This window comes from Euphorbia lathyris, chromosome 10 (assembly GCF_963576675.1).
Source record: "Euphorbia lathyris chromosome 10, ddEupLath1.1, whole genome shotgun sequence".
Classification (NCBI taxonomy): domain Eukaryota; kingdom Viridiplantae; phylum Streptophyta; class Magnoliopsida; order Malpighiales; family Euphorbiaceae; genus Euphorbia; species Euphorbia lathyris.
The window spans coordinates 1724707-1741933 of NC_088919.1; the positions used below are offsets into that span (position 1 = coordinate 1724707).

The following is a 17227-nucleotide window of genomic DNA, read 5'->3' on the forward strand; positions in this document are numbered from 1 at the left end:
CAATGTATTTTTATGTACAGTTTTTTTTATTAAAGAGCCCATGTCTCATATTCGCTTAGGATCCATAAAATGTCAGAACCAGACATGTTTTTATATAAGACACTATTTAGTGCTTGTATTTCAATAACATATTGTTTAGTCATTTAACTTTTGCTCTATTCAACAATTTAGTCCTTCAAATATTTGAATTATTAAACAATTTAGACCTTATATAAGGAACTAAACTGTTAAATGGAACAAAAGTTACTAAATAGTGTATCATAAAAAATATAAAGTGTATTAAGTTATTTACCCTCAATAGAACAAAAATACATTGAGTAGGCATCTAAGGTGCAGTGAGGCTTAGTACTTGCTAGAAGCTAGACTTGCTAATTTAGTATAAAACTATCTTACCATCCATCTATTTCAAGTGGTAGGGTTTATAAAAAGTGGCAAACTAACAAAGAACAATCAAATAATTACAAAGCAATGAATGAATTACAAGCTTATAACCTGACTTTGTTCTTTGACGTCCACAGATCATAAGCTGATAAAGGAGAAAAGGGAGAGAACGTAAACCAACTTAGCAAGCGACTCATACCTCGCCTTGTCTAGGTTGAAAGAAAACTTGTCAGTGAAGATCCATAATGAGTGCTTGTGGTAGTCTCTCGTGTGATTTATGGGTGCTAAGTTGATATTTTTTTGGGTGTACTGGGTGTACATAAAAAAAATTACAGCCCCGCACACGGTTTTCATAGAATTTTCTGCGTTTTCTGGTGATTAGTAAGTGCTGAAGGCTCCTAGCTGCCCTTGGATCGGTCCCAGTGTATATATATATATTTAGGAGCACACCTTAGACAATTGCCCAGAACTTCTTTCTACAGAATAACACTGTTTCGAGCTTCTTTTGTTTGTTTTCTAGAGAATGTGACCTAATCTCCCATAGAAATTTTGGTGCTAAATCACGAATTCTTCTTGTAACAGATTCCTCATCTCTTATGATAATAAATCCCTGCAAATATAATGTTCCATAAGAGTCCAGATCTTCCACAAGGCATTCAGGTCCATAAAAACTTAAGTTGATTCTCATGTCAGAATATGCTTAATTCAATGGTTGAATTGGACATTTACCAAATACAGGCAACAAAATAGAATAACTATCATAGATTTTATTTCAGTTCCAAACTACAGAAACAAAAAAAAGTGTAACATAATGCAGTCATGACCCTGAAAGATAATGGATATGAAGAACATAATAAGAAATAAGTAAAATATAAAAATGAAATGGCTTGAAAATGCTCATGATCAAGCTGGACGTAATAAGAAATAGAAATTGCATGAACGAAAAACTTGTTGGAGAGAAAAGAAGAATATATAAAATGAAGGAAAGAGTTCCTTCAAGTTTTTTAACTTTTACATAGTAGCAGAGCCAGGACCTAAACGGGGGCTAGACCGTGTGAAACAAATTAAATGCTACTTTAAAAAAGAAAATTAAATGCTGGGTTTTTCGGCGAGTCCGAAGGGTCCTCCGCCCCCTCTGGCTCCGCCCCTGCTTATACAATATAACTATTTATACTATATGGAAATTGTAACGGTTAGAAACCTAATAAATAAAACCTTACATAACTCTTAATAGTTTAATTTAGGAACTCTTATAACTAAACTCTCATATTATCTATAACTCATGTAACTCTAATAGTTACAACTTAATTTAATCTGCCAACGAAACTAAGATGCATGTGCATCGTGAGTTTGTGACATGCGAAAATAATGGGCACTGAAGCTATGTTAGAAATTTAATTAATAATAAACTTGTAACTTATAAAAATAAGTTAGGTAAGAGTTAAGTTATGAAAGTTTAAGTTATCAAGAGTTACTAGGAGTTAAGTTACTAGTTCTTTATTTATGTACTAAGTTACTTTATTAATCATGTTGCAAGAATTACTAGTCCTAGCACTATGTATAGATGACATGTAAGATGTTTATGTTATAACCTCAAGTAACAAGAAATATAATTTAGAAAAATTTCCTCCTCGCTTTCCTTCAACTTTTATATTCTTCATTTTATATATTCCCTCTCTCTCCGACAAGCTATAGGCAATAGAATATAGAACAGTTTACCCGCCCGCCTATGATAAATTCTGAAGGGCTTTTTTGTTAGAAGAGTTTCTCCAATGAACCTAGATCTTTATAATTTAAGGTAGTCGTTATATTCTTCTATATCTAAAATGCAAGAGATTCGAGGTGGAAATTCGAGTTTCGTGTCAAAATCATATTATCTCATATATATATGTTCCATATGGTTATATATGATATAAATGCTAGAAAAATGACTTTTGTATCAATCATATCGTGTTAGTTGTGTGGTCTCTTTCATAGTTGCGAAAGGCGAGGCAACCCAGGCGATCGCAGCCCCGCCTTCTGTCAAAGAAGGCGGGCGAAATTCCTCAGGTAGCCGCCTCTTGGCCGCAGGCGAGAGGCGGCCGCCTGAGGTAGTCGGGCCAACTGTAGAATAGTTCTGGGGAAAAAAATTATAAGTAAATAGGGGGAAAAGAAATTTTTTTAAGTTATTAAGGGCCGAAAATGTAATTTAGTCTTTACAAAAGAAAGACATTACGGTTTAGGTCACAATTAGAAGCAATTGGAAAAGTTTCTGCCGATAGAAAAAAGAGCAGTTCTCTTCCTTCCTGCTCAAATCGCAAGACACTGATACTCCTCCAGACTCCAACTTCAACGATTTCAGCCAGCAATTACAGGTATGTACTTCTCATCTTCATCTCTTTTCTTCTTCTTCCTTTATCTTTTCTCAACTTTGATTAATTTCTTACTTCTCTTCTTTGTTTCTTCATTTTCTTAATTTCTAAATGTTATGCTGCCCAATTTTTTCCTTTCATGATAGCTTCTCTTCTTTGTTTATTTCTATTTCTTACTTATTTTTTATTCTAAATGTTATGCTGTTAATTTTTTTTTTAGGTCATAAAGTTTGTTTTTGGTTGTTCTAACTTGAAACTTCTATGGTTATCTATTAAATTTTGTTAAGTCTATTATCAGTTGTTTCTTTCTAACTTTTCTGTCCAAATTTTGTAGTTTGTTCATCATGAGTATTAGTATTAGGAAATAATCTAAGGTGTAATTTTTGTGATTTTATCTCAAAAGGAGGTATATGTAGAGCTAAGCATCATATTGTTGGGGAAAACACTAATGTCAAGAAGTGGGAGAGATGTCCACCGCATGTACGCCAAGAAATTCGAGATTATATGCTATCAAAGAAGGCAAGTAAGGTTGTTGATGAGCATATTGATGTTGATTTTACTAATTTAGATAGTTTTGGGGATGATGAGACTGAGGTTGATGATCTTGAAGAGCCTAACAGTGCTAGTATTAAATCAGTGTGTAGGAAAAAAACCAAAGCTAAAGGGTCCAATGGATGTTTTTTTTACTCCTGATGCTGAAAAGGCCCTCAAAGACAGGAAGTTGAGGAAAACCACCATTAATGAAACATGCAAAAAAGAGCTTCTTCGAGGGAAAGCTTGTGCGGATATAGCTAGGTGGATGTATGATGCGGCAATTCCTTTCAATGCTGTAACTTATCCTAGTTTTGCTGTGATGCTTGAGTCTGTTGGACAGTATGGTGTTGGAATCAAACCGCCTAGCATTTATGAAGTTCGAGTCCCTCTTTTGAAACAAGAAGTTAAGAAAGTGAAGCTTGAAATAAGATCGTATGAAGAAGAATGGGAGAGGCATGGGTGCTCAATTATGGCGGATGGTTGGACAGATAAGAGGCAAAGAACTTTGATTAATTTCTTAGTTAATTCACATAAAGGGACTGTTTTTATTGAATCTATTGATGCTTCTGATTATTCAACGACCGGCGAGAAGTTATATGAATTATTTGACCGGATGGTGCAAAAAGTTGGGGAGAAGAATGTGGTTCAATTTATTACTAAACAGTGCAGCATCAAATGTGCTTGCAGGTACTATTATTATTAATTCTTATTAATAAGTTTCTTATTTACACTTTAATAGTTTGTAACCTTTTATTAATTGTTATTATTTTTTTTTATAGGAAAACTTTTGAAGGTAAAGAGGTCAAACTTATATTGGACTACATGTGCAGCTCATTGTATTGATTTGATATTGGAAGATATCGACAAGTTGGAGGTTGTTAGTAAGACGGTGAAGAAAGCCATTAAGTTGAATGGTTATATTTATACACGTCCCGGGGTTGTAAATTTATTGAGAAGTTTCAATGGGCACCGAGAGCTTGTACGACCCGGTATCACAAGATTTGTCACTGCTTATCTCACGCTTCAACGTATGCATAGGTTGAAGGCTAATTTGCGAAGAATGTTTTTATCTGATGAGTGAACCAAGAGTAAGTCGGCAAAAGAAGTTGGTGCAAAAAATGTGTCGGCATATGTCTTGAGCATAAACTTTTGGAGACATGTTTTGTATATCTTGAAGATATTTGGCCCTTTAGTTCGTGTACTCCGATTGGTGGATGGTGAGAAAAAACCAGCCATGGGATATATCTATAAGGCTATGGATAGGGCTAAAGAGGCAATAGCAAAAGCCTTCAACTCTGATCTAGATAGTTATTAAAATATATATGATATCATTGATCATAGATGGGATAGGCAACTCCACCAACCACTACATGTAGCTGGATTCCTTTTAAATCCAGAATTCTTTGGTGCACCGGATAAAAATGGTGAGATTAAAAAGGCTATTTGAAAGTGTTGGAAAGATTGGTAGAAAATGAAGATAAACAAGACAAGATCGGTGAGCAACTGATTTTGTATCAAAATTCTAGTAATGATCTATTCAAAATGAAGATGGCAATTAGGCATAGAGAGACAATGAGCCCTGGTATATAAGTTCATAAACATTTACACCTTCATATTTATTACTCCCTCCGTCCCATTTTGATAGGCAAAATTTCTATTTTGGTTGTCCCATAATATAGGCATTTTTCTATTTTTAAGTGGTGGTTAAGTGTTAAATAGTCCAAATTACCCATACTTTATTGCTCTAATAAATTTCATTTTCATGTTTACGAGGTTAACTTTTTTTATCCCAATATCAATTAATTGCATTCAACCAATACAATACCAAGAAACTTTGAATCAAGACTAATAAGTTGACTAACATCATTAATTACATCATATTTATTCCATGGGTATTTTAGTAAACATGTATGGTTTTAACTAAATTTCTTAATTACCGTGCAACTAAAAAATTGCCTATCAAAATGGGACGGAGGGAGTATTTAACAACTTGATTGCATTTTAATACTTGTTTGTAATTTTCTTTCTTTAGTTGCATGGTGGGAGACATATGGATCATGTACTCCACAATTACAATTACAAAAATTTGCAGTGAAAGTGTTTAGTCTCACTTGTAGTGCATCCGGTTGTGAGTGGAATTGGAGTATTTTAAGCATATAAGTTTTATAAATATAACTTTTTCACTTATTTGATCACTTTAGGTTTTGACATAGTTCAAAGGATCACAAAAGTATTGTTATTTTTTTTAATTACTATTTTGTAGGTTCATAGCAAAAAAAAAAAAGAAATCGACTAGCTCAAACATGCATGAATGACTTGGTTTATGTCAAGTATAATCGGGCGTTGAAACGTCGATTTGATGAACGAGATCGCATTGATCCTATTTCTTTGAAAGATATCGATGATAGTAATGAGTGGTTGACGGGTACAATGGAAGGAGATGGTGGTAATGATGATGATGATGATTTGAGATGGGATTTGGTTACTAGTGCTAGTGGAGTGGAAGAAGATGCCTATAGAACTAGGACAAAAGGTAAAAGTGTTGTGTCTACTAGGCCTACAAAGACATATGTGACACGAAACACATCTCGGGCAAGAAAAGTCAATCCTCCTCTAGTTAGTAGAGATGATGAGGAAGAAAATGATGATGATGAGGAGGATGTGGATGAATATAAAGATGAAGATGATGAATACAAGGATGAAGAAGAGGAAAACATCGATAATGAGATGGAGCTTGATGATGGTGTTCGTTTGGTATGTTATTGGGAATTATGTTTTATTTTGGAATTAGATATTATTAGGATTAGGAGTTTTTTTTTTGTGTGTGTGTTTTACAACTTTAGACTTAAATTAGTAGATTTGAGTTATTAATATTATGAGTTTATTTTTTGTGTTTTTCTAATTTTTTTGTTGCCTCGCCTCGCCTCGCCTCGCCTCAAGGTGGTATTTTACCCTTACCACCTTTCGCAACTATGGTCTCTGTAAATTGTGTTTTTCGTGTCAGAAATTGCCACCCCTCATGCTGCCGAACCATAAGAAATTTTGTGTTTTATAACCGTGTCACTCTGCATTTTTAGTTTTGCTTATTATTCTATAATATGCAAGTGCTGTGAATGTAGTTAGCAGATTAAACAAGATGAGATCTAATAAAAGAAACCTCAAAAAGAGTGATGGCTTTGGAACTATAGTTTATGAAATTGCATGTCAAAAATCATGTTATGGGATTGATTTTTTTTTTTCCTACTACATATACAAGCATAAAGGGTGATTACCTGCGGTCGTATTATACGATCCATCTCCAGCATGATATCTTCTAGCAAGCAACCTGCTCCATGGCTTCTATAATGGGTTAAGAGATGATTGGCATGCAACAAATCATATGTGCGCGGATATGTTGAGAATGGCTCACACCTGAGAAAGAAAGAAAAAATATATATATATATATATAATAGTAATCAAACATATAGACTACCACTAATATTTATCTACATTAGTGAAAAGCATCAAATCTGAGTTGACACATAATTTCTTACCAATCATGAAAGGCACCTAAGAGACCCCTATCATAGATAGCAGATAAGGTATTATTCATGGTAGCTGGAACTATATTCATCACCCATACAGGCAAAGTTTTCAAAGCCACAGCAAAGCCACCAATAAAAGCATTCATGTCCATGACATTTCGTATATCCATTTTAGTCACATCCATGAGCTTCCAATAATTGCTGACTTGGTTTTTCCAGAATATGGCATCAGAAGCAAATTCTTCTTCACTGATACCTATTACAAGCATTCACAAGATCCATTGTCAGATTGAAACGTGCCCTAAAAAAAAATCAAGGTTAAACATCAGGTTTGATAATTTGTATTATTGACCAAAGTAGCTCTTTTCTTCTTTCATTCATCTTTTTCTTTCCTCCGTCCATGGTCAAGAATCCAACAGACAACAGAATGAACATATCCTTTTACAACAATTTGATAATGAATTCTAAGGTATAATAGAAGGAGAATATCTCAAATCTCATCGACCCTAGTATATGACATGTACCTTAGTCCATTGTGAAACCTATTGTCTCTTACCACTACCAACTAATAGAAAGCTCAAAAATAATGCAAACGCTAATCAGTCAAAAGAACCAACTAATTAAACTCCTGACATGACATTCCATGAAGCAACTTGTACACTAACTACTTTGAATATTTTCCAATCGAAAGCACAGAAGAAAACTCAATCATATGGAAAAATTGAAGATGTTATGAGAAATTATATACATCTAAAAATAACTGAAAAGAGGATTTCTGTTATACGGACTCCCTTTCAACTTGTGGAAGGAAGAAAATCTCCTTATACAATGTTCTTAAGCTATAGCACATCCAAGTCACTCTAGTTAGACAGAAGACGCTGTAAGCAAAGTCTGTTCAAGTCAGAATATATCTAAGATTCAGCGATCCTAGAGTGATAGGCATGCATGGAAGACTACTTCTGACTAGTTAAAACAATTAACACTAGGATGATACAGAAATTCAACGAAACTCTTTGAATGCAGTTTCAGCCCATTATTATGGTGCTAAAATCTGCATTTTACTTTAAGTTTAAGGCTTTGAAACACATCTATCTTACAAATTAAAAAATTTAGCACCAGGTAGCGTGGCCCATGCTTGTTGACACTTCAAGCCAATAGACATTCATTTTGGGAAGAAGCTTCATTTTTCTTTCCTCAACATATACGATATACACTAATCTATATTTCTCCTTGTATAAAAAAGCTTTGTCATAATCTAGCCTGTCAACAAGAATTGAACTGTGGGGTATTTATTGGTAATAGTTATACAGGAAATCCGAAATGCATTTAGTCTAATTGCTTCACTGTTTTTTTACCTGCACCCGCAAATCTCAAAATTTTGTAAAAAGGAAAATATCAAAGTACAATGCAGATCTACAAACTGAAGCAGGCAAAACAGGAAGACAAGTTAGTAGCATAAGTTATATATATAAGTTAAGGGTTAAAAAGAGACCTATTCTCATTAGACTCTTTGGATAAACAGAAAGACGATCTGGCCTTGAAGGGAACTTCTGAACATTAGCTTGTGCAACTCTTCCTGGTATACAGCTCCTGAGTGGCGTATTCCATGATGGTTTTATATCATCCACAATATCACACACATTTATGAGCTTCATTTCTGCATTTTGCAGTAGGCATGGCTCGTTATCTTGTTTAACCCATATTGCTGTCTGCACCTTTCGAGCAATGAGTTTCCAGCACATTGCTGAAGTCAGATTAACCAACTTATCCCAGATCTGGGGATAATCTTTATCCTTTCTGTAAGCAGGAGGAGCTGAATATACAAAATATCCATTATTTCGCAGAAGGCGATCAACTTCTTTCAGCAAAATACCATCTGCAAGGAACAAGAAAAAAATGAGATTCCTATTCATTCATCTGTAGTAACGGTTAAGTACTACGTCTATCTTGTCAAACCAACATTAAACTTGTCCCAACTATTAAATAGATAAGAATAATAATAATAATTATGGGTTCTTCATTTGCATGTAACTTATCAATTCCATAGTCAAAGAAAGAATTCTTGCATAATTACTCTAATAATTTTTTTCATCTAATAGTACCTTATTTTTACATATAAAAAGTTTCCTAAAACAATAAGAATACCATTCTCATGCCAATCAACGCGACATCTTGAACAGTGAACCATATCAAAAGAGTTAGATGGATATGGTAGTTGCTTTGTGGCAATGGCAGAGATCATGGCACCAATTCCTCGCTCTAAAGCAAATTGAATCTGATTTTCATGACCATCTTTGGGTGCAAAAGACATAGTTTGTATATCCAAGGGAAGAAGATAAGCTGAGAAGCTAGCAACCCCACAGCCAACATCGAGAACTTGAACAACCCCAGCTGAACGAAGATCACCTGTTTCATTAGTTGTCATATTACCTAACCTGCAGTTAGAACAGAAACACAGACAAATACCAAACACATAAAGACACTTGTATATATTGGTCTCAGGTCGTAAAAATGTCATCAATCATGTAATCCATGTAGGACTTCTAGGAATTAATAAACCAGATCAAATGAACTTCAAGAAATGGAATTTTTCATATAAGAAAGTTTAACCAGAATTACCTCTGTATGTACTCAGGTGCTCCATGCTTGAAATGAGTACCACCACCAGGGAACCACCATAACTTATCCTTTTCGTGTACCCAATTTTGTCCTCCTTTGACTTCAGCAAGATGTGTATGGTTCACATTACTTCGCCACACAAAATCCCTGCTGGTTGGCCATTTTATTGGTAATTTATAATCTTCTGGTGGAGGAACCAAGCAAAATAAACGCTTTTCAAGTGGAGGACAATGTCTCTCTAGCTCTTCTCGTCTAGAAAGATCTAAGGTTGGGAGCAAGTCTTTTACATATGACACATTATGGCACGGAATATACTCATTGAACTTCAAGGGACATATATTTATCCCGCTTTTTGGGATCATCAATGGTGTTTCGCGGTAAGCTAGAGCAATTCTGTTTGTAAATGTAGAACCACCTGCAAGTTTCCAACATAAAATTAAATCATTTACAACAACAAACTAATAGTCAATATTATATTCAAGTAAAAAAATTCATTAGGAACATGTAGTACATGCCACATTTTTTCTCAGGGCTGAAACAAATTAAATTGCAGCTTCAGACACCAACAAATAAACACACATTTATATTCTTCATCATATGAATTTGTTTAGTATTACTTAACCTCTGTTATTCATATTTTTACGTTAAAAATGTGTTGAAATTTGATGAAACAAATTTGCAATAGTTAAGAACACACCCTGATCCAAATGAATATGCCAGCATGTCAATTAATATAGAAAGACTCAAACATTTCAATTAGAATAAAATCAAAAGTATATGTAACTAGCCAAAAAAGGAATTACATCAAATTACCCTTTTAATATAACCTGATTCAATGTTCTAAACTTGAAAGTTCTAGGTGGTAAACCATTCCATGATCTATCTATTCTATTCCTTCTAAAACCAATCCACAGCCATCTTCAAATATTTCATCATATCAACTTTTCTAAGTGTTCTAATTCAAAGTCTTCCATATCATTCTACTCACTAAGTAGAATTAACTTCCACTCTTGCTAAGCACAGGTAAATGATTGTTCAAAATGTTATAAGATCAACAAGGAGCTAACTATTAACCCCTCAAAACCAAGAGAAGGAGATCATTACAGAACTGAAACATCAAAATATCATATGTAGTTACCTATTTTCCCTGATCACTCTATGCAATCAGTAATTCCTCATCACTTCTCCACTCTCTACAATTCAACAGAATGGCTCGTTCAAACATTAAAACTAACTCTCAAGAACTTCCAATTTAATGCTAAAGCAGCCTGTGCTATCTAAGCATAGCACCGAAAGTGAGATTTCCACACCTCAACATCAAATCATTAAATTTAAGAAGAAATAGAGTACAACACCAACAAAAGGATGAAATTAGACAAATTCGTTTTGGACAGCTTTCCTGGGCTATATGTTCCTTGCTTCCATCCCTTAAAGGAGTCTATGAATGAGGGCAATGTCGGGCTAAGGCTTACTTTTAATGTGAAGGTATTGGCATTACGCAGCAGGTTTTGACTTGGATCTTCAAGCAGCTATGCATGCCTTTTGCTTTTAGCTGCATTAATATGGTCATACGTGCCCTCCCTTTACTATTGATCCTTAATTTGACAGTAACTATGTCAGTTCGGGTAAGAAATAGCTAGTTCTGCTTCACTTGCACAAGCCATTCTAACATCGTCTCTTTCTCTTCTCTGTTGCTAAGCCCTTTTTTGCCCAAGATAAGATGAATGCTATCTTGCTTATTAAATCCCTTCCTTGGACCTCCAGTTCTCCTCCGGGCTTCTAAGAGACGGGCTTCTTTCTTTCTGCCATGACCCTATGAAATTGGGTGTGTTAAGCAAAGCAATTTCTTCTTTCTCAAGCGATCTGTCCGCTACTACCTCTTCTCTGTCCTTAGGTTGTACTAAGAGCGATATGTGGTACCCTTCCTCTATGCTTATTCAACCGCAGCAGATTTGAATTCGTATGTGCAGCTAAACTTACTCATATGATTCAACCTGTGTATGTGGAATACAACAATCCAGGCATTCCTCTCGATATGGTTTTGCGGAATAGCCAACCTTAAGGAAGAAAGTGTCACATGCTTCGTCTCAGCTTCTGCAGAAATGTTTACTACTTAGGTAGATACCGGTATACATCTACGATGATTTGACTTGCTGAGGCAGATACATCTCTTCTGATTCTGTTCTATGCCCGCCCCGGTCCCCTATATAAAGGGGTCTAGTTCTGCTTTCGAAGTACCCGCTATTGGCTTAGCTCCGCCAAACCGGGGAAATAAATTAGTGCAGCTGGGTCTAAAAGTATCGTTGTGGGAGCTTCTTTCGCAATTGCAAAACTCGTGTTCTCGCAGTCTTTTCTTTTAGGCCGAGGCAGCTCAGTTTCAACAGTTCTAGCTAATCAAACCTGGCAACAGTTCAAATGTAAGGCATGGAGAGTGGCTTCTTTACCTGGACAGAATCAATAGACAGGTAAGAGAAAAAGACCTTCTCCGGAGAAGGTGCTTGGGGGAAGCTATAGCATAGTGAACTCTCATCATAAAGCTGCCACTGCTTCAAGGTTTGAAGTTTTGAGTGGAGTTGAGGAGGCCGGAAAGGAATCGTGTTCCAGTGAAAAGGTATTCTAGTTGAGGCAAAAGAAGAAATTCTATCTGCAGCATGCTGCCGCGCTCTCTTCTCTTGCTCTTGTTACTTCAGTTCTTTCTTCTTTTGTAAGTGAAACTTACTTTTTCTAGTTTTGAAGATTTTTAACACATGCAAGATGTTCGAAAGTCTCAGGTTTAGTTTACGAATAAAACTAGTAAGTAGACTTTGATCACGAAGTTTGAGTTCCAGTTTAGGAATAGGAAGTAGAAAAGTCGATGTTAGAGTTTAGGAATAAAATAGGAAGTAGACATTCTTTATAAGAAAGCTTACTAATTACTTATTAGTAACCTATCGTGATAGATAGGTAGCACGTCCATACCAACTAAATGGTTTGAGATTGGGCTAACTTCTAAAGGCTAACTGCAAAGGTAAGGGCTAACTGACTGGGTAAATAAAGACTGAATAGGAAAGAAAGATCAGAAGTCAAGGTCAAAGTTCTCCTGTTAAGGGTTGAAGTAATTGGGACTAACAAATAAAACAACTACAGTAATATTCGTCCACTCAGAACCAAGCTCCTAGAGAAGCCAAAGATGGAGTCCTAGTGAAGCCATATGAGCAGACACACCATCAGAAACTCTTGATCTGTCTGTCATTGATAGATTGCCTGTCTTAAGATGCAATACTCGAACACTGCATGTCTTCAGACATGGCCCTTAAGCAGCTACAGTTATAAGAGAAGCCTTGTCTAAGGCCTTGGTTCCTTACTACCCTCTTGCAGGCCGCCTCAAGGAGTCCAATGGACAACTTCAAATTCATTGTTGTCGGGAAGGTGTCTGGTTTGTTGAGGCATCTGCGACTTGTACTCTCAATTATTTTGATAATGTTGAATCTATCCCTTACCTTCAGCTTCTTCCTGATTATGTTCCTCAAGGTGAACACAACGAACCACTTGTTCAAATGCAGGTATCATTAATTCGATAAAAAATTGTTGTCAAAAACAATCTACAACTCTAGTTTATTATCTCCTTTGAACGAAGTACCTGCCAAAGGAATCTGAGCTATATCATTCCCTTTCTAGAACCGAATCAAACAGAGGTCATTTCATTTGTTTCTCTTATTTTCCTTTTTGGATTCCTTTCCGTTATCTATGCACGAACCAAACGCCCCTTAACGTTCAGATGGACGTTTTTTGAGATTTTTTAATCTCCTAATAACATTCATCTCTCACAAACGATGTTAGATAATTAACCATCCATTATTTAACCTCTAAAACCTCCACCCAACAGCCCCTTAAAATATTCGGAGACTCTGATTATTTTGATTTTCATGTATTGAGCTATTGATCTTTTATTTGAACACATGAAATCATTATTTATTTATTGTCACATTAAGCTCATATTTGTCAAAATAATTAGATGTGAACATCTAATTCGATTTAAAGAGCCTTATTAATTTCATGTTTGTTTAAAATTGCATTCGAACTAATTGCAACCCTTGGAAATTTGGGTTTCCAATTTTGGTTATGAAGCAAGGAGCTGATATGGACGTAGATGAGAAATCTAATTCAAGCTCCAATTCTATGGGGCGGGTGAAGGTTTATGGATTGAACAATGATGGTAAATGGGATGACCAAGGGATTGGGCATGTTACTGTTGACTATTTGGAGAGATCAGAAGAGCTGGGTTTGTTTGTAATTGATGAAGAAGACAATGAAACATTACTTCTGAATCGCATTATACCAGATGACATTTACAGAAAGCAAGAAGATACTATAATCTCATGGAAAGATCCAGAATATTCTACAGATTTAGCATTAAGTTTCGAAGAGACAACATGGTGCTCTTACATATGGGATCATATCTGTAATGTGCAAAGTCGTACTCTTAACAGCCGTTTCCGAGAGTTGCATTGCTGATCAGATGAGATTGACAGAGCTTATATTGAATGATGTGCAACTCAAGTGACTGGCTGTAGCAGCAACTCAAAGTGTCTGATGGCCAAAGAGAACAAATAATGACGTCCAAACACATATGTTTCTTAGAAGATAAGTATAGAATTGCATTCTTTTATGCTATAGGAATGTTTTAGAATTGCATTTTAGCTAAGTAAAGATCAATTTTATTAAATGAAAATTGCATTCGAACTAATTTTTTTTACAGTTTCATTATAGTCAAATCATATATAAAAAAAATAAAACTGTTTTTGAAATGTTAAAAACGAACATTTTGAGCTCAAATGAAATCAATAACGTTCTGTTAATGGAGTTTTAGGCTCAGAGATAATAATTAAAATTTTCAAGCATCAGTGTTACTTAATTCTAATTCCAAAGCTTATTTTCTTGTTTTCCAGGTTACCCACTTTGAATGTGGAGGTTTTTTAATCGCACTCCTATTCTGCCACACTATATGCGATGGTTTAGGAGCTGCACGGTTCTTAAACGCAGTTGGGGAGCTAGCTAGAAACATCAACCAACTTACCATTTCACCAGTTTGGTCTAGGAACTTCTCTCCAAATTTCACCACAACAACACCCCCCATTCCGCAACCACCAGTGCCTAATTATAAACTACAACATGCCACTATAGACATTTCCATGGATCACATCACTCAAATCAAGCAACAATTCAACAAATCAACAGCCCAAAACTGCTCAACATTTGAAGTAGTAGCTGCTACATTTTGGAGACAACGAACCATATCAATAAACTTAACACATGACACAGAAATCGACTAACAATACTCTCGATTCTGTCAAATTCGTTGGGAGTAACAATATAACATAACATCGTAGTGATGCAGATAAATCTAAAACTTAAACCACTACTTAAAAGGGAAAAAAAGTTAACATACCAAGGGAAGAAGCAGAGGAAGAGGAATTGGAGGAGAAGTGAGAGACGTAAATAGGTGCATTGTTGCCAAAAAGAGTACCTAAGTAGAATGAACCCACCATTAATAACAAAGATAGCATTATCATCTGACCCGATTTGGAATCAAAAGCCGACCTTAAAGCGTATCCTCCCATCTCTCAGTGGATCTAGATTAGTTGCAGAGTTTACCAGTGATTGGAAAATTGGAATATGGAGATCAGTCTAAGCAATAAGAGCTGAAGAAGAAGAAGTGAAGCAGAAGATCAGCTGGATCAGCTTTGAGTAAATTCATTACTGGTTTTAGTTTTGTGAATTTATTAGGTCATTAATGATTCTTGCCCCTTTTCCAACACTTGCCTTTAAAATATTTCTATTAATTGAATTTGCCGATTTTTTTTTGGGATAAAAATAAATTGCATGCCTCAAGCTAAAAGTTTCAAAAGTTAAGTAGGATTTAATCATCATTTTTTAATTAAATAAAAATTATTAATCATGACTATCACATAAACTGTTCAACAGAATAATAGATTTTAATTGATTATTTTTTATTTAAAATGAAAACTTAAATAATTTTTTATTAATTCAAGAACCTGATTGATGATTTTAATAGTTTAAAATCCTAATTAATTTTAAAGTCTTAATTTAGGAAACTAAAAGTATTATACCAAATAAATTCATAAGAAAATTTGTGGTTTTCTTAAAAAAAAAAAGTACTAGTATATACTCCTTCCATTCCATTATATAGATCATTTTAGTAAATTAGTTTTTTTTCTTATTTAAAAAAAAAACTTATTATATGTGATCCGGCATTTAAAGGAGAAAGGAAACATGACTACTATGTAATCTATATAGTAAAAGTAAATTTTTACCCATTTTCTAATACATATTCCATAAAAAAAAAAAATTCCTAAAATTTAAAAAATCCAACTGAAAATTAGATTAATTGAAATCAATATTTTTAATTTTTTTATATAACTAGTGATAAATAAAGGATTACTCGGTTCGAGCCAATTTTATATGTGCATATTTTAAAAAAATAGCCAAATCAAACTGTCTCAAAAATTTTCTTTCCGTATATATACATGTTATTATTTGAGTGGTTTCAGAACTAATTTTCACGTACTATCATAAAACTTTTCAAAATTAAGGTAGATTTATACTATAAAAGTAAAATTGAATCATTTTGAACAAATTTAGAGAAATTTATCGTTTATCATGTATTAATAAAGTTAGCTTTTGTAATTAAATATAAAATTAATGAGTTAGTTAATCACCGAAACCTTAATTTGTCAGAAACATGGCCCACAACCATCCATGGTAGGGGTGATTGTGACCGCCCATGCCCCCTATGCATCTCCCCGAATATAATAGATGATTAATGTATTCATTTAGATTTTAATTTTTAATTTTATTTAAATAAAAAACATATAATAAATTTAATATAAAGTTCCAAAAAAATAGCCCACACTTCGTGTAGCCAATCCACACACCGTGTGAGTTCTGTGAAATCTCTTTTTGGAAAAAAAATCAATCCACACGACATGTGGAACATAAAACGACCAAAAAAATGAAGCGTGTAAGGAGCCACACGGTGTGTGGCTTAGAGTACACGCCGTGCGGAATAGAAAATCGACAACGACACTTAAGAACGGTTTGGGATTCAGAATTGTGGGACACCGCAACGAGCCATCCACAACCCATTATTCACTAACCCAATAAATAAGGAAGAGTGTGAAGAAATGACTAAAGAATCGAGTAAAAATAGGAAATGTGGGATGAAATGAAATAGTGGGAAGAAGATGTGAGCGATTAAAGTGGATATAGATAACATGTACAACCACCATAGTTTTAGAAATACTATAAATATGACTTAAAACCTTTTCTAAACTCCAATTCCAATCAAACAAAAACACATATACTATGTCAAAATTACTCTAAACTTCTAACTTTTTTCTTCTTAGTTTCCGATTCTAATTTCACTCCAAAAACTCTCTTTTAATTTCAATTTACTTTTTAACAACCTGTTTTTCAAGTTCTTATTATTCAATTATCAATCACGAGTCCAAAAGTTAACACTTTCACAGCTCCAATTTCACTAAAATAAGTCTATGTCCATTTTTATACGTTTTGTCCAGCAAATTCATTTTCACATTTCAGACCTTTTACGTCGCGATTTTGTTCTCAATTACTATACAAACTCGTTTCTAACATTATTAACTTGACTTTAGGCTTTCGCTTCGCCTTATTTATGTCCAAAAACTCGTTTTACAAGATATTTTTTACACCTCCAATCGTTTTACACAATCTGCCCAGATTTTGTACGTTTTTTCCAGCCATATAGTTTTTATGTTTTCAGCCGTTTGAAGTCTGATT

At 34.5% G+C, this 17227-nt stretch overlaps 2 protein-coding genes and 1 pseudogene across 5 annotated transcripts; 2 read left to right on the plus strand and 1 right to left on the minus strand.

The window, feature by feature from the left end:
* Nucleotides 1–261: 261 nt before the first annotated feature.
* LOC136209033 (probable methyltransferase PMT7) lies at nucleotides 262–15208 on the minus strand. 3 transcript variants are annotated; one of them, XM_066000376.1, is made up of 8 exons: nucleotides 15044–15207; nucleotides 14838–14915; nucleotides 9410–9824; nucleotides 8936–9225; nucleotides 8283–8666; nucleotides 6800–7046; nucleotides 6539–6677; nucleotides 262–991 (listed from the first exon to the last, which is right to left on the minus strand). In XM_066000376.1, exons 3-8 carry the CDS (start codon nucleotides 9769–9771, stop codon nucleotides 833–835), a joined length of 1581 nt encoding a protein of 526 aa, XP_065856448.1. In that variant the 5' UTR covers nucleotides 9772–9824; nucleotides 14838–14915; nucleotides 15044–15207; the 3' UTR covers nucleotides 262–832. The 3 variants fall into 3 exon arrangements, with proteins under 3 accessions (XP_065856448.1, XP_065856447.1, XP_065856446.1); XM_066000375.1 differs by having other exon boundaries at nucleotides 14990–15207; XM_066000374.1 differs by having other exon boundaries at nucleotides 14838–15208.
* LOC136209503 (uncharacterized) lies at nucleotides 2484–4984 on the plus strand. Of its 2 annotated transcripts, XM_066000977.1 has the most exons (4): nucleotides 2484–2735; nucleotides 3136–3260; nucleotides 3370–3953; nucleotides 4046–4984. In XM_066000977.1, the coding sequence occupies exons 2-4, from the start codon at nucleotides 3237–3239 to the stop codon at nucleotides 4107–4109; spliced, it is 672 nt and encodes a 223-aa protein (XP_065857049.1). In that variant the 5' UTR covers nucleotides 2484–2735; nucleotides 3136–3236; the 3' UTR covers nucleotides 4110–4984. The 2 variants fall into 2 exon arrangements, with proteins under 2 accessions (XP_065857049.1, XP_065857048.1); XM_066000976.1 differs by having other exon boundaries at nucleotides 3136–3953.
* On the plus strand, nucleotides 10437–14872 carry LOC136208900 (acyl transferase 4-like; annotated as a pseudogene).
* Nucleotides 15209–17227: the final 2019 nt, after the last annotated feature.

Bases quoted from the DNA above. Each gene is read 5' to 3' on its own strand.
- LOC136209033 (XM_066000374.1), bottom strand. From the start codon at position 15,009: ATGGGAGGATACGCTTTAAGGTCGGCTTTTGATTCCAAATCGGGTCAG. The intron at 7,047-8,282 runs GTCTCTTTTTAA...TGCTTGTAATAG, and splicing joins AAAGAGTCTAATGAGAATAG to GTATCAGTGAAGAAGAATTT. The intron at 992-6,538 runs GTAATCACCCTT...TTATATTTGCAG, and splicing joins ATCGTATAATACGACCGCAG to GGATTTATTATCATAAGAGA.
- LOC136209503 (XM_066000976.1), top strand. From the start codon at position 3,313: ATGATGAGACTGAGGTTGATGATCTTGAAGAGCCTAACAGTGCTAGTA. The intron at 3,954-4,045 runs GTACTATTATTA...TTTTTTTTATAG, and splicing joins AGCATCAAATGTGCTTGCAG to GAAAACTTTTGAAGGTAAAG.